General features: G+C 45.2%; 1 protein-coding gene across 11 annotated transcripts in view; it reads right to left on the bottom strand.

Moving 5' to 3' along the window:
- Window positions 1–27,684, bottom strand: part of ntng1a (netrin g1a) — an 85,067-nt gene that overhangs the window by 33,834 nt on the left and 23,549 nt on the right. For all 11 annotated transcript variants that reach the window (XM_040167246.2, XM_040167248.2, XM_040167241.2 and 8 more), the window contains exon 3: window positions 11,264–11,907. In XM_040167246.2, coding sequence (XP_040023180.2) covers window positions 11,264–11,907 — 644 coding nt within the window. The remainder of the gene's footprint in view (window positions 1–11,263; window positions 11,908–27,684) is intronic.

The raw sequence follows: 27,684 nt of genomic DNA, 5'->3' as shown, positions 1-27,684 counted from the left end.
GGAAAAAGGCCTCTCCATTAACGAAATGGGTCACCCCATGAATGTTGAATGTGCTCCGTCGACAGTAAGGGAGAGAAAAATACCTCTGATATGGCTGGCCCCCTTTGCGGCACAGAAGAGGGAAATTGGCTCTCCTGACTTGGGGATAAAAAGGCTTTATGAGAAATCAGATTGGAAAAAGGGCTCATTGTACCCTTTGAGATTACCATGACGTTACATTAAAATGATGACAAACAGTTTGTAATTAATCATTTGGTTTCTATCGGGTATTAACGTATGAATCATGACGAGAATCAGATATGATGCCTGTACCATCTTTATGTGTGTGTGTGTGTGTGTGTGTGTGTGTGTGTGTGTGAGTGTATGTGAGTGCATATCCTCCAGGCAATATCCATCTCTTATTTGTTCCATAAATCCAGATCTAGTTCAGCAGGAATTCAATCTAAAAACGCCACACACACACACACACACACACACACACACACACACACACACACACACACACACACACACACACACACACACACACACACACAGGCCGTAGCCGTAGAAAGACTGCCAACTTATTCTTACTGTCTCAGTGAAGCGTGAGCAGTCTTGTCACGCAGGGCACATCAGCAGGGCCTTCTTCTCGTCCCTGACTATTCCAACCGCTTGTGTGTGCAGCTACTAATGATGTTAAACCCACTGAGAGAAAAATCAATGCACAGAATATGATATCTGCATCACCAGCAATGCAGCCCTCCATAAGAACATGGAGGGCCGCATGAAGTCGAAGAGTAAACTCTGCCTTCTCAAGTGAAAAATGGATGTTGCCTCTTCCCTGAGAAAGGGAAAGCGATCTGTTGAGGCGACACTTCTCCTGTGCTCTGCTCCACTGATAAAATCTTCATGTCACTCGTAGCTGCGCTCCTCATATCTCTGGACCGGGTCGATTCCTCTAGCCTGTGATAGATAGTAAGGCGTCGGCTCGCACACCGTCCGGGGGGGTTGCTGCTAGTCACTGGACTTTATTTGTACTTGATTTTATCTCACGACCGAGTTGTTCTGTACCGTTTACACCGCGGCACGGATTTATTTTGAATGCCGGTGCTCGCTGGGTAAACACCAACAACTGTGTTTATTTTTATAGGAGAAGATAGTGAAGAAGAAGAAAAGTGAACAAGAAGAAAAAGTGTATTTTTGACATATTTACACATCCTTCTATGTGTGGATCCTTTGGCCCAGTGATTTTAATAACTCGTTTCCCATTTGGTTCATAAAGATTAGCTATTTCACGCTATTCTGCAGTGCACAGAAGCATGGCAGTGGAGAGAAACACTGCAAGATACCATTCACAGATCTAAAACAAATTTCAAATAGTAAAAAAATTGGACCTGCAAACCTCTTCAGGGAATGGTTTGCTGGTCCCTTTGGTTGATTATAAATATATCTATGTCTGCTTTCATTTTTTACCAATACCAGCTGTGTGCATAGAACAAACTGATCATTTCGATCATTTTTAATTTCAAGCTTTGAGAAGAAGTCTACTACTGGTATTATTAGAAAGAAAACAACGATCCATTATATTTATTTTACAGCTCTATCTATTTGCAAAGCCTCCAAACATCGGTACCCCCTCAGTGGTTTCAATAGGCAACCACTTTTATCAAAGGCCTTCAGACAGCAAACAGCTGAAAGCCAGCACTCCTCTGTTTGTGTTAGGAATATTAAAATAGCGTTATGAAAGCACAATACAATAGGTTTAAGCTGGATTGTCTTTGGAAAGGGTCAATTCAGCAAATAGAGGCTAAGTAGTCAAAATCCATCCTTCTTTCATGCTGCCGTTTGTATGTGAGAGTGGTAGTCGGCCCAGAGAAAGACACAGGAGGTTATGAAAGCAGTGAGAAAGCGCCGCGCTTGGAACTAGGATGAATCTATGTTGAAATATTGTGGTACACAAAAAGTGCACTTTGGCACTCGCACTCATATTCACCTTCTGAAGACAAAGGATGAATAAAATGTGCTACACAGACAGGTGGCCTTGAACAATAGGAGTTGGGTTTAGTTGGCTGTAAGAAAAACAATTTTGAAATTCAACCCAATTATATTTTTTCGGCAGCGACACCGAGGACACAAGGCTTGTTTCTCCCCCTGTTCTACCTTTGTATTCACATTGCATAGGCTCTGAATGTTTTCCATATGATAGTTATTAAATGAGAGATTTCAGCAGACAATCTTTGATCCAATCTGTGGCGCATTTATCTCTTTATTGCATTCAAAGCCCATGTGGGTTTTTCACTAACTTAATTCTGCAGAAATGACATATCACTTTTCAACTAAATTTGACAAAAGTGGCCAATTTAATTGCCCCTCTGTAAGATATTGTTCTCTCCAAGAGAAGAAAATGAAATGCCATTTGACTCGCCTGATTAATTGCATTATCTGAACTGTTTACGCCGTGGGTTACACCACATTCTATCATGAAGCTCGACTTTTTTCATGAAGCTCAAACTAAAAGTGCACTAGATAGTAAATATACAAGGTACATCTTATTAAGGAACATAATTTGTTTGGTTGCGAATGCAGATTATTGCGTTACATTTCAGACTAATTCAAACTGCTTTGGCAGGTACACACGACGTGAGATGTTGTGTTTCCCCTAAGATATGAAATAGCTGTAATACAAAAAGACCAGCTGATGTAACTCTGTGAGGGTTTAACAGCTGGAGTTCAAACCTGGTCAGTGGCTTAAAACCAAAGCTATCACTGCCTAATTAAATACACTCTTGGAAGGAAAAAGCTGGGAGACAAATGATCCTTTTCTTGTGGTCTCTTAGTTTTGTAATAGTGGCTGCAAGAGCTATACAGTAAGTCAGCCTAATGGACCTCACTAGTAACGACTTCATGAACTTCTTCAATGATAAGATTCTGACTATCAAAGAGAAAATTGATGGTCTCCTGCCCTCAACCAGTGCCGACCTGTCCTCCGATGTAGGAACCTTGGATGCAGCAGTGGGCCCTGATGCTTGTTTGGATGCCTTCTCTTCCATCAACCTTGATCAACTGACTTCTTTATTTTCAAAGTCTAAATCTTCTACTTGTCTCTTGGATCCGATTCCGACCAAACTGCTTAAGGAAGTTTTTCTTTTAATTAGCACATCCTTATTAGATATTATGAATCTGTCTTTGTTGACAGGAAGCTGACAGGTAGCTGTAAATAAACCTCTTCTTAAGAAACCTACTCTTGCTCCAGAGGTGTTGGCTAACTACAGACCTATCTCTAATCTCCCCTTCCTCTCTAAGATCCTTGAGAAATCCGTCGCAAATCAATTATGTGACTTTCTACAAAACAATGCTTTGTTCGAGGATTTCCAGTCAGGATTTCGAGTGCATCACAGTACAGAAACAGCACTGGTGAAAATTACGAATGATCTTCTACTTGCATCGGACCAAGGACTCATCTCTTTTCTTGTCTTGCTGGACCTCAGTGCCGCATTTGATACCATAGACCATTGTATCCTGTTGCAGAGACTAGAACATTTAATTGGTATCAAAGGAACTGCACTCAGCTGGTTTAAATCCTACTTATCGGACCGATCCCAGTTTGTGCTTGTAAACGGTGAATCCTCAAGGTTCTGTACTTGGACCGATTTTATTTACCCTCTATATGCTTCCTTTGGGCGATCTTATCAGGAAACACCGCATAAACTTCCATTGTTATGCAGACGATACTCAACTGTATCTGTCGATCAAGCCAGAAGAGACGGACCAGTTAGTTAGACTTCAAGAATGTCTTGGAGACATCAAAACTTGGATGACCGGCAACTTCCTGATGCTAAACTCAGAAAAAACGGAAGTTATCCTGATAGGCCCAGAGCGCCTTCGAAGCCAGCTGTCACGTGATACAGTTTTTATGGATGGAATTGCTCTGGTACCCAGCAGCACCGTCAGGAATCTGGGAGTTCTCTTCGACCAGGATATAACCTTCAACTCGCATATAAAGAAGACTTCAAGGACTGCCTATTTTCATCTAGGTAACATATCAAAAATCAGGAACTTCCTGTCTCAAAGTGATGCAGAAAAATTAGTTCATACGTTTGTCACTTCCAGACTGGACTACTGTAATTCTTTGTTATCAGGCTGCTCTTGTAAATCTCTTAAGCCTCTCCAGTTGATTCAGAATGCTGCAGCACGTGTATTAACAAGAACTAAGAAAAGGGATCATATCACTCCTGTATTAACTTCTCTGCACTGGCTCCCTGTTAAATCAAGAATAGATTTTAAGGTACTTCTCCTCACCAACAAGGCACTTGCTGGTGAGGCACCGTTGTATCTTCAAGAGCTTGTAACACCGTATTGCCCTACAAGGCAACTGCGCTCCATAGATGCTGGGTTACTTGTTGTTCCTATGGTTTTAAAAAGTAGGCTGGGGGCCAGAGCCTTCAGTTATCAAGCTCTTCTTTTGTGGAACCAGGTTCCACTTTCAGTCCGGGGGGCAGATTCGGTCAGCTCTTTTAAAGTAAAACTTAAAACGTTCCTCTTTGATTCTGCCTATAGTTAGGGCTGGCTCAGGTTAGTCGGGACCAGCCCTTAGTTAAGCTGCTATAGGCTTAGAATGCCGGGGGAATTCTTAGGACACACCGAGCTCCTCTCTCACGCTCTCGTTCTACCATAATTCAAGTTTTATTAATGCACATGACTAATTCAGCTTCTTTCCGGGAGTTTTTTTTTGTATGCTTTCTCCCCTATCAGGTCTCCGTAGATTGTGGTTCCTTCGGGACCCTGGTCCTGACACCTACCGTGGCCATGCTGACGCCTGCTGCTGCCATCATCATCATCATCATTATTTTAGATATTAATCATATTACTGTACTCATAAACCGACATTACCCTCTCCTAAAATCTCTGTGCTCTCCCTCCCCACAGGATTCTGTGGATGGTGGTTCTATCTGATGGTGGTTGCCCCTGCAGTGGTCCTGCTGTGCGCCTGGCTTACTACTCACAATTACTTGAATAATTTCTGTCATAGGAATTGCATGTATTATACATTGTTCATTCTGTACACATGGCATCCATTGTAGTCTGTCCATCCCGGGAGTGGGATCCCTCTGACGTTCTCCCTAAGGTTTCTTCCCTTTTTTCCCTCTTGTAAGGGTTTTTTCATTTTTTGGGGAGTTTTTCCTGTGCCGATGGTGGGTTTCGGGGCAGAGGATGTCGTATGTGTACAGACTGTAAAGCCCTCTGAGGCAAATTTGTAATTTGCGATTATGGGCTATACAAAATAAAATGATTTGAATTGAATTGAAATGACAGTTTTTATTACGCTATGATACAATGGTTACTTTACATCTTCCTTTCAATTGGGCTGTGCAAAGAAATAGATATGGCTGAATATTTCAATTGACTATATGTTGTTTCTCTATGTGTCTATGACCAGTATCAAGATACGCTTCATGAAATCTACATGAAAAATAAGAATGGTCAGCAAAGCACTAATAAAAAGGACAAGTGGGATCAGATTGAGTCAACGTTATTCATTTTCCATGGATATTTATACCAACCTAATGATAATCCATCCAAAAAGGTTTCTGGACATCCACACAGCGAGGCTGCTGGCCGGGACATATGACATATTAATTAATGAGCCGTGCCAAAGTTTGATTGACAGGAAAAACATCATCAGGCAGAGTATTTTTGTGCATTGCCATAAAGACCACAGACGAGGCGCCGTGGCCCGATCTTGCCAGCAGCCACACGCAGATGACTGTGCACGTGCAGCTGTGGCCTCTGCTCACGGCGCGCCACGCTCCGCCGCTGCCGCTGCCACGCAACTTTCCATTCTGCCTCCTCCCATCGCATCCTTCTAAAAAAACACGCTCTAAATCGCACGCTTTCTTTTTTACCTTCACGCTTCACATGTGTACTGCTCGGGGAGGTTTATGCAGCTGGCAATATGCAATTAATTGGACAGGGGGACCAGCTTCTATATTGATGTTGCCTCTCACACCCACCCCAGCTGCCTCTGGATTGGTGACATCGTGCAGGAAATGGTTGTGAATGGTAATGCTCAAAGCAAGTTAATCACTGGAAACTAATTCTACTTTGTTAGGCTGTACGAGGACAATACGGGGGAGCAGTCCAAACTTTGCAAAGACAAATGGAACTAATAAATCATATTGTTTTGTTGTTTCTGCAGAGGTGTTTCTCTTCACCGGCTTGTCCTCGCTGCTCTGCAGCTGAAGGGTTGGTCCCGAACACTTAAGGAGGCACTCTTGTTCAAACAGTTCTATCAAGCGGGCACTTCCAGAATATAGGATTTTTTTTTCTTTTTCTTCTGAGCTCCTCAGCCTGGCAGCAAGTGGAGAACCAATGGAGGACGACCAAAGGCAGGGCGGTGGAGAAATGGCCATGGACGGGAGGCAGGAGTGACAGGTGATAGAAGAAGTTGGAAACTCAGGCATCCAGGCCTGTTTGGTGGCATCCAATGCAGACATGGACTGCATGAGCCACAGATGTAAGGAGATAACAATAAGTCAAATAAAGGTTCAGGACCCTTCAACTGAGGTATCAAACACCTATTGCAGAAAATGGTTCCAAGTAATTCCACTCAATGCTGAATGGAATCCTTAAATGAAGACACAAGAGTATTGACAGGTTACCACGACCGTTCACTTGGAGCAGTGAGAGTAATTCAGTTTCAAACCAGAGGTCACTGGTTAATAAACCATCCTACGCTTCCTCTCCCAGCGGACTTACAGTGTAGGAAGGCAGCGCGCGGCTTCGAATCCGACCGACTCTAAACAAAGCAGGAATAAATAGAAGGCACATTCACTTGAAGAGGGTGGATGAACAAGAGCAGGGAGGGGCAGGTGTACAATGTGCACGCGTTACGTAACCACAGAGAACGAGGCTCACTGAAGTTACACCTGGCGAAACAATTCAAGAAAAATGTACCTTACTCCCCCTATATTTATGTTTTTTTATTGCTATCCAACAGTAACGGTATCTAATCAGCTAAGCAGTAAAATGATATTATTAACGTTTGTCCAGTTCTCGTTTTTGTATGGGTACTCTATCTTATCGAACAAATCTGTAAGCACCATAGATTGTGTCATCATGGTTCAATAATGGCTATGTCATCTTCGTTTCAGCCGGAACTGTGTATTGAAAAACTGTGTAAACAGCGATGACAGATTGATAGATGTGGGGAGAATTCATCGGGAGGACGATTAGAACCGCTCGACATGGCCTTTGGGTGTCAACCATGAGGCATCCACGGATGCGCCACTTCCATTCCCATCATCTTTATGAAGTAGATATGGCAAATACACTAATTTGGTCATTTGACTTACTGCCTCTTCCCCAAATACCTTCGTTAAGTCATTTTTTCCTGCGCTAACCAAAGGCTGCGGGTCGATAATACCCTCCATTAAACTCACATGCGGCGTGGATGTTAACAGATGGCCCAAGTTGTCCGGACCACTCGGCTCGTGCCATCCCACGGACGAGGCATTCTCCCACTGCAATGACTAATGCACACTGCTGAATTAGTTGTTTTTTTTAAAGCTGAAATGCAAATGCCCAGCGGAAGCTAAATAGATGCTTATTGTGGCAGACAGAGCGAGAGAGAGAGACTTAGGAGGGGAGACAAGTGGAATGACTTATTCAAGGGGGAAGTGGGCAAGGAGAAACATGAAATTAGCACAAATAGATTATCTGTCGACTACAGGCAGGAATAAGAGCAAGCCAAGCACTGTGGAGGAAGAGGGGGGGAAAAAAGCAGATTGACTTCTTGTTTGTTCCTCCCTGAGGGGAGATCCGATAGACCCATCACTCACCAAATTGCTGATCTGTAGTTGAAACAGCTGCATCCAAAGCACACATGAACTGACTACACGCAAATTAGAATGCACAAAAGTGTGACCCGTGACACTGTGGGAGATAATATATCTTCCGTCTGCTTTACTTGTGCGTGTGCCTCTGCTTCCTTGTTCTTTCGGGATATCGCCGCACACCATCGCACTAACGTGACGGAGTGGTACGGGTGCTTAATGAAATAGAGTGGCAGTTAGCTTTCTTGACGAGAGAAAGGATTAGAGGTTCAATAACACTCTTAAGTCTGCACGCAATGAATGAATCTCCAGCTCCAGATGGTTAGCTCAGACAAAAACATTCTGCTTAACACTTGTCACACTATTTGGCAGATGTGTGATTCTTTAATTAAGCGCAGCAGGAATGAGTCCTAAAAGCCAGAAATGATTTGACATTTTTGCTCCTCCAGTCGCTCTCTTCTCCATGTCATTGGGTTTGGGTTAGGCAGATGTCTGTGGTTAACACAAGCTCCGAGAGATCTGAGCGAACGATTTATCCTGCCATATAAAATATAAAAACACCAACTTTTCAAGTTTTGAAATGTCTTAAAAAGAATGTGGTTTAATGAGACCACGGAACGTCATCTGGCTGCGTGTGTCAGTGCTCCCTTTTGAAATGCTTCATGGTGCTCCAGACCCAATGCAATGAACAAAATATTCAACAACAAGGCAACACGTTGTTTCCGGTCCTTCTCTTTGTTTAACATTCAAATGATTCTTCCGAGAGTTTCACGTTGCAGAAGTTATGCTGCATGTGAGCTGAACCATAGGCGACACCGGGGAGAATTCAAGCCAAGATGGGAGTTGTCCCGTGTAACACAGCCAGCGTTGGGCTTCGCAGTCCCTGAACAGGGTTTCTCTTTCTGTAATGAGCAAAGCGTCCTTCCAAGTGAATCGCCTGACCACCCGGCAGCCAAAGCGACTGTGAACCCTTGAGGTCGTTTCTGACCTTGCCTGAAAACAACCCGCACTACGTATACGTTGGAAACGGAATCACAGCTCCCACCGGCTCAAGGGTAAATAAGTAAGTAAGTAATCATTTTTTGCTGTACGCACAAGTCTAAAATCTAGTGGTTGTATAATTTGTTTTTTATTCAGTGATAGCGGGCAACAGGTATGGAGCTAATTGCACTCAGTCTACGTGGGGGCGTAGTTGGCGTGCATCCCTCGGATAGTTTTACAGGAATAGAACGGAGTTTGTTCTTCGTATATAAATCGAGGCAGGGACCAGGAGGCCCTTCAGAGACCAGTGGACGCTGCACAGGAGACACAGAGCAAGGCGGGGAGCGGGGGGGACAGGGGCCGAAGGAGACACGCTGGGGAGCCAGCGAGAGAACCTTCTCCAACTTTAATTACGCTCTATTGATCACAGCCAGGTAGGAGGGGGGGTGCAACGGGGGGACAGTTGACCAAATTGCAGGATGCAGTTACTGTAACGCGAGGAAGAAAGAGAGAGGGGCAAGGCAATTATGCCTTACAGTAGATAATTAGAAAATCCTCCTAAAAACAGGGGGGGGGGGGGGTTTGTCCAATTCATTTAAGTCAGCGTATGCATTGTTCACATCTATCTCACAGCTCCATGCGTGGTTTGATTTGAAATTCTTCACATGGATCGGGTTTTCTCCCCGGTGTCTTAGGTCCGGTCCTCTCTTGTAATCAACCATAATCGAAGGGCCACGCATGACGCCTCCTGCCTCCCTGTAGCACCTCCAGCTACACGGGACCGACGCAACGTCTACTCCTGCAAAGTTGTGCTTCTCCTTTCGCTACCATTTCTAGGTCGACCTAGTTTAGCAGCTTAAGAGCGTCTTTGTTTCTCCCACCGTTGTGGCTCTCCAACTGTACCCTCCCCCCCCCCACCAGCCCCCTCTCTCCTGATCCAGGGGGATGTCAGCCGAGTCCAGCGCAGTGAAATATGCCGGATTCAACCTCACTGCCCCTGCAAAATCCTCCCCCCCACCCCCCCCCCCGAGTCTCACACGACTGTATTCCGGGGGTTAAGGAGCTTATGTCTCGTATACGACGCACGGAGAAAAGGGGATGAGCCATGCGGGGTGGGAGGGGGGGGCGGGGGTAGTTGTGGGAAGGGAGAGTGAAGCCTCTCTGTGTAGCGTGAACTGTGTGTTACCTTTGGCAAACAGTGCGGAACGTTTCTCAGGCGTGCAACGCTCGAAAAGCAGCGGGCTGGTAAACGACAGCGGCCCGATGGAGGCGCGCAGCCATCGCTCACGTATGCAGCCCCACAGGGACGTATGGGTTTGGTCATGATTAGTCAGATAGAATAAATAATCTGCGCCTTTGACAACCCCTCTCGGAAACGAGTGTGTTGAATGGTTCCCCCCGTCCAACCCCTGTGTGTTAGTAAATTCCCTCCAGTTATTTTTCTTTTTTTTTTGGCTGAATGACCTTTTCAATCGTGAGAAAAGTCAATTTTCTGAGCGAAGCATTCATTATCATGGTCGTTTGTGCTCAAGGTTACCTGCCCGTTTAAAGAGCATTAGAGCCGTGTGTGCTGCACTGTGGCTGTGCTCCTTTTTAAAAAGCAGATTGAGGAAATCAACAAATTACAGATTCATTAAATAGCTTAAAGGCATTTGACAATATTCATGTAAATAATGTCACAGAAGTAAACACATAATTGCAGTACGACTACAACCAGTGGAGCATGAGGATGACAGCGAGGAAGGGTTCTTCAATCGTTGCCTGATGCTAATCCTTGCACTTCGCGGTCCCCGGTTAGTTAGAGCAAACGATGCTGGGACTGAGCACGTCATCTACCCAACTTTGAATTGTTGTGACGTTCTGCTTCTCTGCTCCTCTCCGCTGTGAGCATCTCATGTGTGAAAAACCAAACAAGAGTAATTAAATCTTCATTCCTTCACCCCTTCAGCCACATTCACATCTGTTAAATTGGAGAAACCACACAGTGTAAAACAGACCCACTTAAGTCTACGCCCCGGTGCCCCTCGCAAGGGGGTGTCATGAAACATGAGCGCTTTTGTCGACCTTTCCTCCAACAGTATAATGGTACTTTGCCTTTGTGTTGTATGATCCTCCGTGGCTTCCGCAAATCAAACACTAATTACAGCGCGCAGCCCTGACGGCTGAAATGCTACCTCCAGTGTCTCCCTGCGGGCTAATAGACAGCTGAGTGAATTTTCCTGTCCAAAACGGAGTGTTTCAGCAAGCCGTTAGCGGCGTGGTAAATTAGGACACGCTGACAACCGGTGAACTCCGCACATCATTATGGATCCGCTGCCTAATTGGAAAGAATGGCAACGGTAAACGCATTCTTCTTCACTATTGGGTAACGGATTACTGCAATAAAACAGAATACCACTGAGTCCCAGCGGGGGACGCGAGAGCTAAAATATCCCTTCCCTAATCAGGGTTTGCAACTCGGGTCTTACCTGCCCTGGACTTTGATGTCAGAAATGGCGTAGAAGTATCTGGACAGGTTGTTCTCGTCCACCATCGTCGCTCCCGTGGCGGGCCGGAGCAGACGGATCCTCAGGTCTGTGATGGTGAAGAAGTCCCGCAGGTTCTTGGTGGTGTCCAGTTGGCCGTAAAGCGAAGCCATGTTGTGGAGCCGCGGCCCGGCGAACAGCGCGAAGCGGTCCTTGATCTCAAAGCGCACCGTTTTGTCGTTCTTCCACACGTAGCCTCGTGAGTAGTCCTCGGTGCAGATGATGTCCAGCAGGGTGTGCTGGGTCAGGTCCTGCACGGTCTTGGGCTCCATGGTGAAGGCGTCCAGGCAGTCAGTGGCGTAGAACTGGTAGGGCTGCCAGCTTCGTCCATAATCCAGCGACTTCTCCAGCACCATCTGCTCGGGCCGGCCTGACTCGAAGGTGAGCACGATGTCGTCGGTCAGCTCGATGGTTTTGTTCCAAGAAAGCGTGATGTTGACCAGGAGGGCCTTCGGGTACTTCTTCCAAGATGTGGACTGCCAGAAGGTTGTGGGGTTGCGGCCCTCGGTGTCAAACATGAGCTCTGGAGGATGGGCGAGTTCATCCGTAGTCGCGTCGCACTCATTGTTACACATGTAGGGGTTCTCCTGCACAGATAGAGAAAGAGAGCAGGGCGAACGCAACAGAAGGAGGGAGGAAAGGTGTTGAAAGGTTGTTAGTCTTGGCGAGAATGATTAAATGAGCTTGATTATGAAAAAAACTCAAGGTAACAATGGCATTGTGTCTCTATTGTCATCTGGGATTGGTGACGCCTGAAGACGAATCACACTGACTGTATCGTGTGGTGACACGCTCTTTGCTGGAGCGCAGTGCGTATTAATATTCAAAGCCACGTAGCTTTATGGTTGCACATCCATCAGTAAAGAGCATGCAGCACCTCTGTTGACTCCTGTCATTACAGTGCGTTTGCTGCCTCTCTGTTGCATCATTCACGTCGCGTCACAACAAATGTCACATCACTCCCGGTGCTGAAATTAAGACGTGTTTTCTTCCGACAAGTCGGAATCACAGGAGTGGCGGGCTGTTTGTGTCAAGTGGCCCGGAGGAGCACAACTTCATTCTGTGTGATTTGATCAAATGAATGGCATTGAAGAAAAAAAGAGTGTCGCTCTACAATCCTACTTTTCTTCTGTCTGCAAGTATCTCAGTTGCTCTCATACCTTTTTTTTAACTTGTTAACACTGGGCACATTCAATTTAGTGAACCGGACTTCCTTGAAACCTTTTGGACGGTTTAATCCGCTCAGCAAGAAGTTAATTTGTCTATTTTTAGCCCGCGTGTTGTGACTTGTGGTCTTTAGAGCGTCTTCGCGAGCTTCAAACTCATCACGTCTTGTGCTCAAAAGAGGTCTTTCCAAAAACATTTGTCCGATTTACCACAAATCGTTACCAGCCAATGTTCTCTCCTTGCTCCCCCCAGGGCCCCATCTTGCTCAGGGGGAGGAGGAAACACTCCTTTCAAGAGGACCTTTCAAGTGCTACAAGCTCCAATTTATCAGGACAAGATAATCCACTGCTTGATTAGGTGGGAGATGTCACCGTGTGCCTGTGTGCGTGTGTGTGTGTGTGCGTGTGTGTGTGAGAAAGTGTGTGGCGCCCAAACCGGGAGGGGAGCTGGATGTAACATGGCGAGAGATAGAGAGAGAGAAATGGCTCGATTCGGCTAACTGGTATTGCAAGTTTTCCCACGTCTTCCAAGGCAAGGTGACAATGAAACAGGGCTCTGTCAGGCCATGTGGCTGTGGGAGGGCCCCATTAATATCCTGTGCTGGCCGTCCCCTACGGGCCCCCCCCCCCCCCAGCACTGGACAGTGGTAAGGGGAGGAAGAGGAAGACGGGCAGACTGGCAGTGGAAAATTCCACCCAGTTTTTTAGTGCAGCATATCACGGTGCGAGGTTAGGTGTGCCATTAACTGCAGCATCTGGTGCAAAGACAGATGTGCGATAACTCATATGCGACAGTTACGCCCGCTGAGGGGAGTGCGGGGGCGGGGGGGGGTTGCACGGCGTCTCAAAAAACACACTTGGCATGCACGAAGGCTGTCTGTGTTGCCGTGGCTTGTCGTAAAGGTGCATTCGGAGCGCAGGTGGAGGCCGGAGGGGAGAGCGTGTTCTTTTAATTGATGATGATCATTCGGTGGTTCTGTGTCACGCCGACTGAACAACAGAAGCGCTCCTGCTCGCACGCATTTCTGTGATGAGCACTTTGACTTTCAAAGGGTGTCCTCGTGTTTCCGAAATTCTATTAAATGCTGTTAAGAGAAATTTAGATTTTAATTAAATCTCTGCCTTGCAATCAAGTTTTCAGTTTTCAATTTTCATATCGGGCAGTGATCCCCTGACACTCGGCACATTTCTAATGTAACTTTTCTTTGTTTTTACTGGAAACATCTGAGTATTCACATCCCTTAAGTAAAAGGAGTACTACTTTAATGTAGAAATACTCCACAAAGAGTAAATGATCGCCCCTGGAAATTCAGCATCTTAGAGACGTTTCATAAATCAAGTGTAAAACACACACACACACACACACACACACGCCATCATCCTCACAGCACATCGGACAAAGACGTATCCCCATCGATCCCGGTGGCCGACCAGCTGGCGATGTGCTGGTCCAGTCGTCCGGCGTCCCCCCCTCCGCCCCCACTAGCACAACATGTTAAACACCCTTCATCACCGTCTACTCTGCCTCTCGCCTGGTGACAAAATACTGCCTTTATGAAGATCAATAACCGAGCCGGTGCAAAGAGAAGCGAGATGAAAATGCTGAGTACGCTCTCGAGAAAATCAATGGCACGTCCCTGTGTTTTACTGTAGGGCGCCGAGGGTTAGCGGTGCTCCGTTAGCCGATTAATGGCTCGGCGCACATTTAAATAATTGACAGCGACTTGCATGGCAGCGCGGCATCTATGTGATTACTAAAGATGTTTCCATTCATCCCAGTCGGATGATAAGTGGCCAGGATGGGGGACAGCCATCGCAGATTAGCAAACCAGTGGCGAGGTACCCGGAGCGGATAAGTCAGGCTAAACTCGTGCTAATAGAGGTGGCGTCGTTCCACCGAAAACCCAGCGACTTAATCCGACTATTAGCATTATGCTGCCAGGAGATAAAGTAACAGGGAGAGTGTGTGTGTGTGTGCAGGTGGATGAGCAGGTTGCAAATTGTTTTTCCCAAAATATCCAGTTGGACTGATGCTTTGGATGTTGTCTCCATTATTGAGGAAGAACGAGAGAAATGCAGCAACATGGAGGATAATAGATTGAGCTGATTCTGATCAGCTGGACTCCACAGACCAGTATGGCATGTTTGTTCCAAGGCTTTTAGACATGGTGCAAATATAATAATTTGCCTTCATATCACTTGTGTGAAGCAAGTAAACCCCCACAGAAATGTGTAATGAATTGTGGACGGGTATTTGCGTTTCTCATTATGCCTCTGTAACTGCTACAGCTGAATGAATAATGTTTAATGAACAAATACATTTACATAGCCGCGCTCCTTTGCTGTACTATCATTGGAATTAAAGAAAGTACGCACCTTAACTATATCTAATGAGAAGATGTTGTTTTTTTTACTTTAATGCATTTCTATGCTTTATTACCCCACTTGGAAACAGCTACCTGACCATCCTGGAAAACACACCATGCTGCATTGATCCCCGCCATCATATAGATGACAAGAGGTCGTTTTTTGTATCATTCAACCTTTTACCATGAGTAAAAACAACAAAAACAAGACCACGAACGAACCTTTATGTAAAAAGGTTAATGCCAATCGCACCGTGTCCATGCTGGCTGGCACACCGCTGCTGGAGGATGGGACCATGGTGTGTGTGAATGTACTATCTGCCGATAGACGGGCTCCCACCAATCAAACGACCCCCGAGTGTGACAGATGTCTTGGACTTGTAACCCAGATAGAAAATTGAATGCGCCCTCCGTCCTTTCTACCTCTTCTCTTTCTCTCTGTTCTTTCACACGTACATTTCCAATCCAATCTTGTTTTGGACTTAAAGGAAGATCTCCCAAAGGTTTGCAGAGGTTTGGGTTTGGGAAGTGCTGGCTGTAGGATGTTATTTCTGTTTTATTTTTGTTGACTCGACCAAGAAGCACTGGTTGGGTGAAATAATGAAGGTAGCAGGTGCAGGTCAGGCAGAGATTTTTTTTTATACCAAAAGCAATAAACTACTGGATCTTTGCTTTTGTACCTTTTTTAGCTTTTTGCATTTAAAATCAAGCTGAATGCGAATCATGTCATCATGTGAAATTCAAGCTTGAGTACAACACAACTGAAATTGTGCATCGCGGCCTTTTGAATAACACGATATGTCACAGCGTCCTCTTTTTTTATAGTCAATACAACGCCACTGTTTTGTTTAAATAAGATGCTTCAATCTGTTCAGAATCCGATCAGTTGTTTATCTTGAATAATAGACAGCGAATGACGACGAAGGACCTTTAGTGCACACTTATTATACGAGAACTATGATCCAGATTCAGACGGTCAGAGCTTTTCTATACAATAACTTTCTTACAATTACATCAGTGAATGTGAAACCAAACTGAAAACAAATGATGCTACAATGCATGCGACTGCTGTGGAAATCTCCCCTTATGAGTAATGCGTTACTGAGGGAAGGTATTTGTGCACAATTTATGACGCCGACATTGATGTCGTCATTTATTTGTCAATACGTAGTCAGTTGTCATTCATGTCGCTGGCTATTATAAGGAGATTGTGTTGGGAGGATATTTTTCCTACCCTTTGGCACTAGACAAAATGCATAAAGAATAGCAGCTCTGGCACTAATAATGTTCCTTCTGCTTTAAGATATTTAAAGTAATGAGTGTTTTTGTTTATTCAGATGCCTTTTGGACCCACACAATTCTGGCAAACACTCATCGCACCAACACACCCATGCAGTCCTGTCTTTGCTGTTATTGTAGCACAGGAGAGGGACACAGACAGATGGAGAGTGATTGGAGGAGTTTATCTCTAAACACATATCAATACCAGAGCCCAGGAGCTCCTAATGAGAGCAACAGATTGCTTCCCCGCCACAACGCTCCAGCCTTCGCAGCTTTGGGAAGAAAAGTCTCTCCACGCGACGGTTTGATAGGTATTAATTCAAATCAATTCCAAATCCCACCCCCACTCTTATTCTTCGCTTCATCTTGGACGGCGCTCTTTAAAGCTTCAACAACCGGTTTGGAGAGGTTTTTTTTTTTTTTTTGCCAGACGTTAAAAATATGATGAGATTATGGATCATGTGCTTCACTTGGATGATCAATACATGGTTACAATCGTTTAAGGGAGACTCTGTGATAACTCTTCTTCCTTCCTGTTTACTTTTCCTCTTATCATTCCTCTCACTTATATTCTACCAGTATTGTTTGAATTAGGAGCATTACCCAAATATCGCCAGATACCAAAATAATAGTGGTTTACTATAATAAGAAAGTGCAATCCATCCATCCCTCCAGCCTATCCCAGCATGCATTGGAGAAGGTGGGCGCTCTAACCTGGACAGCTCAGCTGTCTGTTGTAGGTCTCTGCTAAATTTACCCAAAAATCAATCCACCATTATAGATCTATAGAGAGTAGAAATTGCTAAAAAAAAAAAAAAGGTGTAAAGTGTGTAAGGAGTGTAGAGGAAATTAACCATGGAGCCGCGTGAAAAAGTACTGTAATTTCTATATTTCCGTTACATATACTCCTTTTACAACCGCGTACCACGTGTGTGAGCGCGTCGTCGCGTCGGCTGAATAGATTTTCTCCCGCCGTATTCCCCCGACATGCATAATCTCGTTTCATACATCCGTTTCTCTTCCATGTCTTTACCTTTCTTTCTACAGCAAGGTGTCTGCCTGTGTGTGTGTGTGTGTGTGTGTGTGTGTGTGTGTGTGTGTGTGTGTGTGTGTGTGTGTGTGTGTGTGTGAGAGACAGAGCGACGGGGGCTGGGGGTTAAAACTATCCCTGCTGCATTAATGAGACCTTGTGTTCCACAATAGATTTCTTCACCCCGACCCAGGGGCTTGATTGAAGCAGTGCTCTCTCCATTTCAAAACCTCCCTCTCTCCCTCTCTCCCTCCAGTCATGCCAGCACCTTCCCCGGATTCCCTCGCTCGCCCTCGCTCCCGCATGGTGATGGGTGGTGCAGACAGAAAGAGGGGCTTAACCTGGACGGGGAATGAATATTGGATGCCAGTGTGACAGATTACAGTGGTAATAGACACCCAGGCCAAATCCTCACTAGGATTACAATCATATTTTCAAATGGCTGAGGGTCACCGGGAGGTCAACGGTCCTGGACCGTGGTCAACAAGGCCACGGGGGACCTGAAATCTCACACACACACACACACACACACACACACACACACACACACACACACACACACCATGGGCACAGTTTAAGCAGAGACGTTGATAGAGCTTCTTCAACAAACTAGCTATTTTACAGTAAGCTTTAGGTCAAAACAATCAAAGCACAAGAAGATGAATTAATGATTATAATAAGCTACAGATTAAACCTTGATCCAGGCTGTACAGCCTTTGAACACCAGCATTGATAATTATAATCTTTTACACCATTTGCTTTGAATTAATTAATTAGTGGATCAACATTTTGGATCGTAAATAATTAAAGTAGTTTGTAGTGTGATGGTTTGTTATCTTTCTCATTAAATAACTGATTTGAATAATTGGACTGTTGGTCTGACATTAAATAGCTAATGAGGAAGTTGGACTCGAACCTATGAAGTTAATCTTACTTTGACATTTGTTGCACACACACACACACACACAGACACACACACACACACACACACACACACACACAGACACACACAGACACACACAGACAAAGAGTATTGGTGCTCCACTGACCCTCAGCAGCTTGAAATTGACCGCAGGCCAACAGCATACTTCACGTGTGGGAGGCTTTGAGCGGTTTTGTGGCACCGGTGGGGGGGATTCTACCAGCGATCTGAGGCCACGCGCTGCTCCATTAAACCACGGTAAGCGCGGCGGCGCGGGCCGTCCGGTCCGCTGTGGGGAGGTTATGAGGCGAGGCGATGTGTAAGTGTGCTCGCGTCGCGTTGGTCGCCATCGCCGCAGCCGATTGAGAGGATTCATGAGCCTTAAAACAATGGTGGTGAAAAGCCTCCAGCGGCGAAGCCTGCGCACATTCAGACGATGTAAAAACAATTTCATATTCCATTATCTTTTATATGGTCGTGCAAACCCTCCCACGGGTGCCGCCGCGATACGGCGTGGAGGACGGAGCATCAATTGCTTAGGAGGTGGTGTGTTTGTGAGGGAAAGGCGAGCACACGGAGAGCTGCAGCCGGGAGACGTGTGGTGGCTGTGAGTGGAGCTTCGACTGGTCAGTGGTACATTCATGAAGCACGGCGTGGACGATTTACTGCATAGGCCGGATCAGAGTATTTTTTAATGGGAAAGGAATTCTTGTATGTGGAAAGCGTTAAAAAGGTGAACGACGGTTTTTTTTAACAACGCAGCTGACAATGAGAATTTCAGATATCCGATTCTGTTACTGTAGCAGAGGCTTTTTCCATATTTCTATATTCCATATTAACTATTTTTTAATTTTTTTGTATTTTTGTTGCACAGAAATGTGTTTATTTTACTAAACTAAACCAAAACGGAATGGAACGAATATTTTAATTCCTTCGCGCTATGCCGTGATTATCCCGTCCCCACGCAACTTCCAAAGCGCCGCCTTGAGTGGCACCCTGATGTGGAACCACTGATGTACACAATGTGTCCTAATACACAAGATCATAGCTAGCAATTATGAATCATTAGTGACAAACAAGTAATACATTGAAAGTGTATTTGCAGCTAAAGAGAAAAATGATAGCATTTAAAAATCAAAGCCTTATTGTTTATTAAAATCTACAAAAGAAAAAAATATTATCAACTGAAAAATACAGTAGGATAATATAATTCTGCTTCATGACTTGTTATATACAATTGTGTCTCGTACAATGATAACCGCTCACCCTGCAGCCATTAAGGACAGTGTTTTCTTTGCAGTTTAAGACAAAAAACGTATGTCTTTTACATTGCTGACCCCAGTTATTTTCTCCCATTTTCCAGACAAGTGTCAATCGCGGTTTATTGAGATGACATTCTTACAGTGAGCCAATGCACCAGAGCCTTATCGACCTGCTGGCTGCTGCAATGCTGCATCTCTCAATCAAACTGTCCGGGCCGATAACGTGTAGAATTTTTCACTCTACATTAGGACTTGAAAACAGGCCTGTAGCCACGATCAGCCTCTCGTCTTTTAGCCGCGGACCCCCTCAGGGGGGTGAAATCATGTGACACAGAGGCCCCGTCCATCGCCATTCCTCACCCTTTTAACCAGCCTTTCATTCACGGCTATTTTTGACGGCATAATAACGCCACACATCCTGTAGAGAAGCCCTCCGGAGAGACGTGGATCACTGTCACCTTGACCGAGCCAGGAGGCCGCCGCACACGTTTGGAGACAAACGCCCGACCATCCAGCAGCAATACGGCTACCACACAAATTAGCGCTGGATCGATTTCTGCCCTGATGTCAGTGGGGAAAGAGGTACGAAACAAAGGAATATTTGAGTCGTAACTAAATGAACAAACTGCAATGTTAAAAATAAACTAAATATGCAACCGTCTCTTGGATTCTGGGAATAACTATATAATAAAAGTGTAAATGTAGCGTTTTCATGATTGTGTTTTTTTTAAGTACACCTAGTTATCCATTTGAGCACAGTAGTTAAGTGTGTTAGTTTTTGCCAACTATTCATTATGTTTACCAAATTGAACAACCAGTCATTGCTCTATATTGAAGCCTTTAACCAACTGAGTTCTTATGCGATCAATACGTTTCAGCCACATTAGCAGACTAATAGGATGGCTATCGATGTGCCAGTCAGAAATATAGGCTGTATTCCATAATGACTTTGGTGAAACCAGACTTTTCTTATTGGACAGGTTGAGGAATGAGGTTGTGGATTTAATTGATTTTTGGGTACACACATTCGTGTCTTCCTCAGGATAGATTGCAACAAGTTTGGTGATCCCGTAATGTTTCCTCCAACGCCACCATCAGCTCCGGATTCTCCGAGTCTTTGGTTTATGACCAACATCTTGCAAAACAAACACCATTCCCATCAGCCCGGGCTGCTCCACCCGATCTCATGGGAGAGCACAGACACAGAATTGCTCTTCGCTGCGTCACTATTACACATTGGAGGTTGCATTTAATACCCCGTCGTTACCCGTTGGGCTCGGCGGGACAGTTTCCTGGTTATAAATCCTGTGTTGGCCTGACTAAAGACACAGTTTTGTTCCGGTTTCCTTTCCCAGACGAACACTTAGTTCACAATGTGAGGTTTGGAAGTGAGAAGAAGGGAATTCAAAGACCACTTATTATTTGTTTTATTCGCCAATCTTTGATTCTCTTGCAAATGGCTGCTCAGACCTTCAGGGTGACTGAGAAATACGCTGCAAGCATTTTGACAGATGACACAGTTTCCAGGATACTCCTTGAAACATTTTGCTGATGAATACAGCAGCGATACGGAGGATGAAAATGAATAAATAATCATCAGGCCCGCTACCACCGAAGAAGAAGCAGAGACGCGCCGTGTCCACTGCACCCGTCACATTTGTTCCGACAGCCCTCGCGGTGATATAAGCGACCCTCCCGTTCCCCTCCTATCTGTGCCTTTTCAAATCAAGCTCCCATCATGGAACTTCACCCCTCATTAGTGGCTCCTCGGATGGCCGTGAGAACATGGAGAATCTATTCCCGTTAATGAGCGCTGCTGTGACTCGGTCAGCGGCTGCCGGAGCGCGGGGTAAATATAGCGCCTTATAATTATCTCGAAGGGGTCCGCGGGATGATGTGCGGGGTGAGGGAGGGGGGGGGCAGAGGGTGTGGAGGACGTGAAAGAAATCCAATACGTCATCTTATTTCCGTATTCAGCGGATTTCTATTTTCTTTAGTCTAGCCTTTAGGGTCTTTTTCGCTCTTTCTGGGTTTTTTTTAGTCTTCGCTTTTAAGAGATGATTAAAATCAATAGTGTGGTAAACCTCAGCATTCCCGCTGTGGATATTTAACTGTTCAGAGCGTAGTTGGGATTCAGCTCCAGGCCTCTCTGTCAGATCACTGAAGGTCTATTTAGTCATTCTGCTGGGAGAGACTTTCTTCCTCTTTTTTTCTCCTCTTTACTCTTCTTTCTCTGTCCCCCCCCCTCACTCTCCCGTCCCCCCATTTCTTACCTCGGAATCCAAGGAAATGATTGGCAGATGACTCCAGGGAAAAGGAGCTCGGGCCTTCTCCTTTCTCAGAGCTCTCAGGATCACGACACTCAGACACAGTGACAGGCAAAGTGGGCCCACACAGACACACACATTCATTTCAAAGGCAAGTCACAGAGATCCCTTAAGAAAAATAAGGACAACCCCCCCGTCCCCCACACACACACACACACACACACACCAACATGGCCCTATTCTTATGATCCTTGACAGCATGGGATGTATTAAAAAATGAATGAAAGTTTTTTTTGACGATAGTTCTTTTGCAAATCTACATTAAAGAATAATTGTGTCCCCTTCTTGTTGCCGAGGTATTAAAGCTATAGAAAATACTGTGGACAATTCGAAATGTGTAGTTCTCCGTCACACTTCAGAAGTAAAACAGAGTGAGAGGACTAATCGCAGTCTCCCCCTCAAGAGGAAGCGGCCCATGAAATAAAAAGTAAAAAGGAAGACTCTGAACGGCGCACAGCCAGCAACAAGGAACCACGCGTGGATCCACTCGACTCCGCGACAAGAACGTCGAGCACCCGCCGCCGTAATCAAAAATCCTCAAAGGGAAGTCGAGGGTGCTCCGCCAGCTGAGCGCTTGATGAGCCGCCATTACAAAAAGATGAGAGCGGAGTGGGGGGGGCGGGAGCTTGTACAAAATAAATAGAATACGGAACAAGGAAATCAAAAACTTCAACAGGGCCAGAGGGAAATGCTAAACTAATCAGCTCCACTCTGCTGGAATTATAGATGAATTAAGCCCTCTGTTAGTGATTAATTAAACCAAGAGATTCTAACTAATGGGGCCACACAGAGCAGCGCGTTAGGCCTGCACGAACTTTACGCTGTACATTCTGTGATGGTGGGGGTTTGATGAGCATGTCGAGGGGAGGACCAGGCAAAGAAAAAGAGACATCGGGATTTTATTTCATTACTATTATTATTACACTATTATTGCACTTTATTTTTAATATTTTTTGACTTTTTAAATATTTAAAATTTTTAACTATTCTCTTATTTTATACTAACCCATAGCCTTATTCTACTAACCCATTGCATTAGCATTTCATTTTATTATTTTATTTTATTTTATTACTTGTGCACGGCTGTCTTGTTGTCTATTGTTACACTGTCTACTGTCACGCACCAACCGCCAAGACAAATTCCTTGTATGTTTGACATATTTTGTCAATAAATGTTTCCTGATTCCTATATTATTATTATTATTATGAGACATATTTTATGTAAATCTAAATCTACCTTTTTGCATGCAATCTGAGGGACGGATAAACGGATAAACTGTTTCCTGTCGACCATCATCAGAAGCACCGTGCCGGGGAATCATCAGGTAAAAACAAGAGCACAGCAGCAGAAGGACTTTTAATGTAATACTAACTTCTGTGTGTGCAGTGCAGAATAAAGAAGACTGAAGGATAAACCTTGTTAAATGCCTGAATATCTTACATCTGACCATCTGCACTGGGTGTTTTTGGCTCCTATTACACCACATGTTGGCAAGCCTGCCACCAGGGGTTTTTGTTGAGTGCGTTTGGTACTCGACTATTAATGAACTCCTACGGACATATGTGCAATCGCAGTGGAAATGTGTTTTCACCTTGCACTAAAAAATCCAAGGAAGCTTTGCTTATTGAGGTAGATGCTCGGAAATGTTCGCGCAAACCTTTGGATTGTAATGACACTGCAAAGAGGCGCGGTTCCTCCAGATCTGTCTCCAGACATGAGACTCCAACATGTACCAGTCATGTGTCAGCCATGACATAGTAGCTAAAAGATCAGACATGTCAGATGTTCACCCACTTTGTAGCTTGTACACACACACTTACAACTTGTCTGTACAGGCGCTTTGGTAATTAAGATCCCTCTCTAGTGGTTTACAACCTCGTTCCATTAAGGATGGTCTGCTTGGTTTATCATTCACGACTGCGTACACACGGTTTCCATCCAGAAACTCTGCTTCGCGACTGGCTTCCCCTCGTCGCTCTGACCCCGGCAGCTTCCTGTTGCTCAGCTATTCCGTATCATCTCCGCTTCCACACAGCACGAAATGAGACTTTCCTCCCCGAGTCAGACAGCAATAACAATGCATAGTGAAACTAGGCTGCGCCGCCCGTGATTCAGTCCCACACAACGTCTCAGACATCTTCTCCAGAAGCAGAAAATAACAAGGCTCCCTCCCTCCTGTGTGCGTCTCTGCTCCCTTTACTTCTCCTCTCCCCGAGTCGATTTCATCTGACGTGACAGAGTCGCGGCAGCCATGGGCGGAGGTGGTACAAATGCTCCGTCACCGCGCTGAACACGGCAGCAAGCGGGCGCCTCGACAGCTCTCGGATGCGACTCGGGGGAAGCCGGCAGCGCCGCACCGCCTCGCCGCACCGCGTTTGACTCCAGCCATTAACTTGCGTCTCAGCTACACTGGAACGCTGCGCTGGGCCCAGTGTGTCGGCCTAGTTTGGATTACCGGGGAGGGAGAACCGGCTGGCGGGACAAATAATGCACGAACAGAGTGAACACAGTTTAGTGTTTTGGTTAAACTAGGTCCTTTGTGCGTTTGGAATAAACACACTGAGGCGACATCTACTAACAAGACACATTATCACAGCGGGACGCAATTAACAGCTGTTTTTTTTAATGGATGCAGCAGTCTGGATCCACTTTCACTGACGAGGTGGTGTAAAATGAAAGTTAGGCTAATATATATATATATATATATATATATAAAATCACTGCCGAGTATCACACTCGTATCTTCCCTCTGACTCGACAGTCCCGGCAGAAATGAGTGCTGGCGGTAATTCAGCCTTCCTTAAAGAACTAATCGCTGTGGCGTTATCAGACCACTGCCTGGATCTGTAAAATATAAGTGTGTGTGTGTGTGTGTAAATCACTTGTGAATTGTGGTTTCATATGAAGTTAAAGCATCAGTTTGATGCACTGATGGTAAAACAAACACACTCAAACAAGTAAAGCATGTTTGACTTTGTGTTGAGGGGCTCCTTAATGTATTTAGGAAGTTCAGTTTTTACACATGAACATATGAATTATGTGATAAAAAAAACAAATAGTTTAACGGGCATTCATTGATATTTCCATAAAAACATGGGGTTGTAATATTACTCCACTGATCCACAAAACTGTCAGAGCCCACGAGGCTCATGCAGAGACTCACTGAAAGCAGTCTTTCCATTCACTGACTACACTGTGGAGCTGCACACACACACACACACACACACACACACACACACACACACACACACACACACACACACACACACACTGAGGCTTAAACCCCTTGGAGAGAGTCTGTTGGCAGGAAGGCAGATAAACATTGCCAAACCTCCTCCCAGTTTTAACTTCTTAATGGGGCGACGACAAAGATTTCAAAGATTCTTTTTATTTTTTGTATTGTCATTTACACACTGTTTACACCTTGTGTATTGAAATTGCCTTTCCGGAAAGCCGACCAATTTTAAAATAAAAATATGAATAAGAATACAATATTTACATAAAGGTACATGAAATAAAAGATGAGGTAAGGATAAGGTAGAAATGAGGTGACGAGGAAAAGTGCAAAACTGAGCAGGTTGTAAAAGAAAAAGAATTAAGTTAAATGAAATGAGTGCAATATAAATTAACCGTACAGTAACTTTAAATGAATCCTAACAAGCTAAACTTTAGCTTTAGCTAGCTAGCTAAAGTGTAGACCAGTTGTGGATTAGGTTATAGAGTCCTCTCAGCATTTGATGGCTCTAATGGCAGTGGGGAAAAAAGAGTTTTTCAGTCTGGTGGTCCTGCATTTGACACTTCTGTACCTCCTGTGAGGGTAGAAGCTTGATGTTGGGGGTGGGTGGGATCTTTGAGAATGGAGGCAGCTCTCCTGTGAACCCTGCGGTGGTAGATGCTCTGCAGAGAGGGCAGTGGGGTCTTGATGATCTTTTCTGCTGTCCTCACTACTCTCTGCAGGTGTTTGCGGTCCATGGTGGATGTGCTGCCGGATGTGCTCCCAAACTTCCTCAGCCTCCTCAGGAAGTACAGCCGCTGTTGAGCCTTCTTGACCAGCTGTGTTGTGTTGAGTGTCCAGGTGAGGTCCTCACTGAAGTGGACCCCGAGGTATTTGAAGCTGCTCACCCTCTTAACTTCAAGCTCCTGGATGAAAAGTGGTTGATGAGGTCTCCTCTCCTTCCTCATGTCCACTATCAGCTCCTTGGTCTTGTCAGTGTTGAGGGTGAGGTTGTTATCCTCGCACCATGACACCAAACTGGCCACCTCCCTCCTGTATGCCGCTTCGTTCCCCCCAGTGATGCGTCCTATCACTGCGGTGTCATCAGCAAACTTCAGGACGATGTTATCCTTGTGGGAGGCGACACAGTCGTGGGTGAACAGGGTGTAGAGGACGGGGCTGAGGACACAACCCTGTGGGGTGCCGATGTTGGTGAAGATGCTGGCTGAAGTCCTGTTTCCAATCCTGACAGACTGAGGCCTGCCAGTCAGAAAGTCGAGACCTCCAGCTCCAGCACAGCGACCCACCTGAATTAATAAACCTCCTAAATATCAATAATCCCCTGAAAGGAGGCCGTGGCGCAGAGTGGAACTTTAACATAATTGGAAACTGAGTAACTCGCGGTCAAGCCGCTCTACTGCTGGAAGAGGCGCGGTTCAATAGTACTACCAATGGTAACGGCGTCATATAAATTATCCATTACAAATGTTTTTAATGTTTGGATTATTCACACATCCAAACTTTCCAAGTTGGCTGCACAACATTGCATATATACGTAGAGTATTTTCTCTTACCATGAAACCATTGCACGGCAGCGTAAACAAGCTGTGGACAACAAACCATGAGGCTGAAACCAGGCGAGCTGAGATTTTCCCCCCGCAGTCTCTGGCGGGCGGGCATTTGTTGAGCCTCCCCTGCACAGCTTCTTCTGGAATAAGAATCCCAGGGCTGGAAGTGGGTTGCGTATTGACCTTGGGCCTGAGCTCTGCAGAACAACTTGAATGGCCTCAAAACGCAGCGGAGCACTTTGATGTGGGGGAGAGAAAAGGCTATCCGTGTACCGGTTGTGTATCATCCATCTTCCATTCAGTATAAAAGGCCTTGAAGTTCATGGTAAACAGCCGTGTTATGCACTTGGTATGTGACATAAGAGCACAAACACAAAAAGGTCATGGTCGTATCAAGGAGACGGAGATGGGCAGGGACACATCACACGCCGTCCTGTTCCAAATGACAAATACTTGCACTTGCTGGAGTCTGAGCTGAAGGAGTTTCTGGGCACCTGCACGGGTTCATCGGATTTCGCAAAGAATGCAACGCTGGTGCCACCGATGACAAAGATTAAGAATGACGGGCTTGTATTCAATGCTCATTTCAGGCAGTGAAAGGAGTCTATGTTGGAACATTAGAACAGAAGGAGTGGGTCTGATATGTGCTATGGTTGAAATAAATGCTAAAGCCTGCTGTGTTGGTGGAATCACAATATGTCCACTGCACACAACCGGATTGATGGATGGCTTTCTTGTTCAGGAATCAGGAATCAGGAAACATTTATTGCCAAAATATGTCAAACATACAAGGAATTTGTCTTGGCGGTTGGTGCATGTTGGCGCTGAAGCTAAAATAAAACCTTGAAATGAAAAAGAAATTGTGTAAATATTAAATGACAAAAAAAGCAGTTAAGAAAATGATGCATTGAAGTGCAAACCAAAAGCCAGTAACTGTAAGACCTGCAAGGTTTTTAATGAAGGAAAACGTATGAACATATCTGACACATGGTATGTCTCTGTAATTTGTGCACACATTTCTCTTTCAGCTGGCCTTGTAGGGCGGCAGCGGGTCGAAGAGGCGATCTCATTGGACTCCAAAGACTTAGTTCTCCGGCGAGCGGCCTTGTATCTTTCAGCTAGGTAACTAAAACGTCGGGTGCTTGTGCTCCGAAAGAATTCAGATGTGGGAGAAGACAGATAGAAAAAAAAGGTGTGAGACAGAGCAAGGGCAGACGGAGAGGGAAGA

The sequence above is a fragment of the Gasterosteus aculeatus genome, chromosome 21, assembly GCF_964276395.1.
Source record: "Gasterosteus aculeatus chromosome 21, fGasAcu3.hap1.1, whole genome shotgun sequence".
NCBI classification, from domain to species: domain Eukaryota; kingdom Metazoa; phylum Chordata; class Actinopteri; order Perciformes; family Gasterosteidae; genus Gasterosteus; species Gasterosteus aculeatus.
Note: the sequence above shows the minus strand (reverse complement) of the source record. Positions and strands in the feature narration are given on the sequence as shown.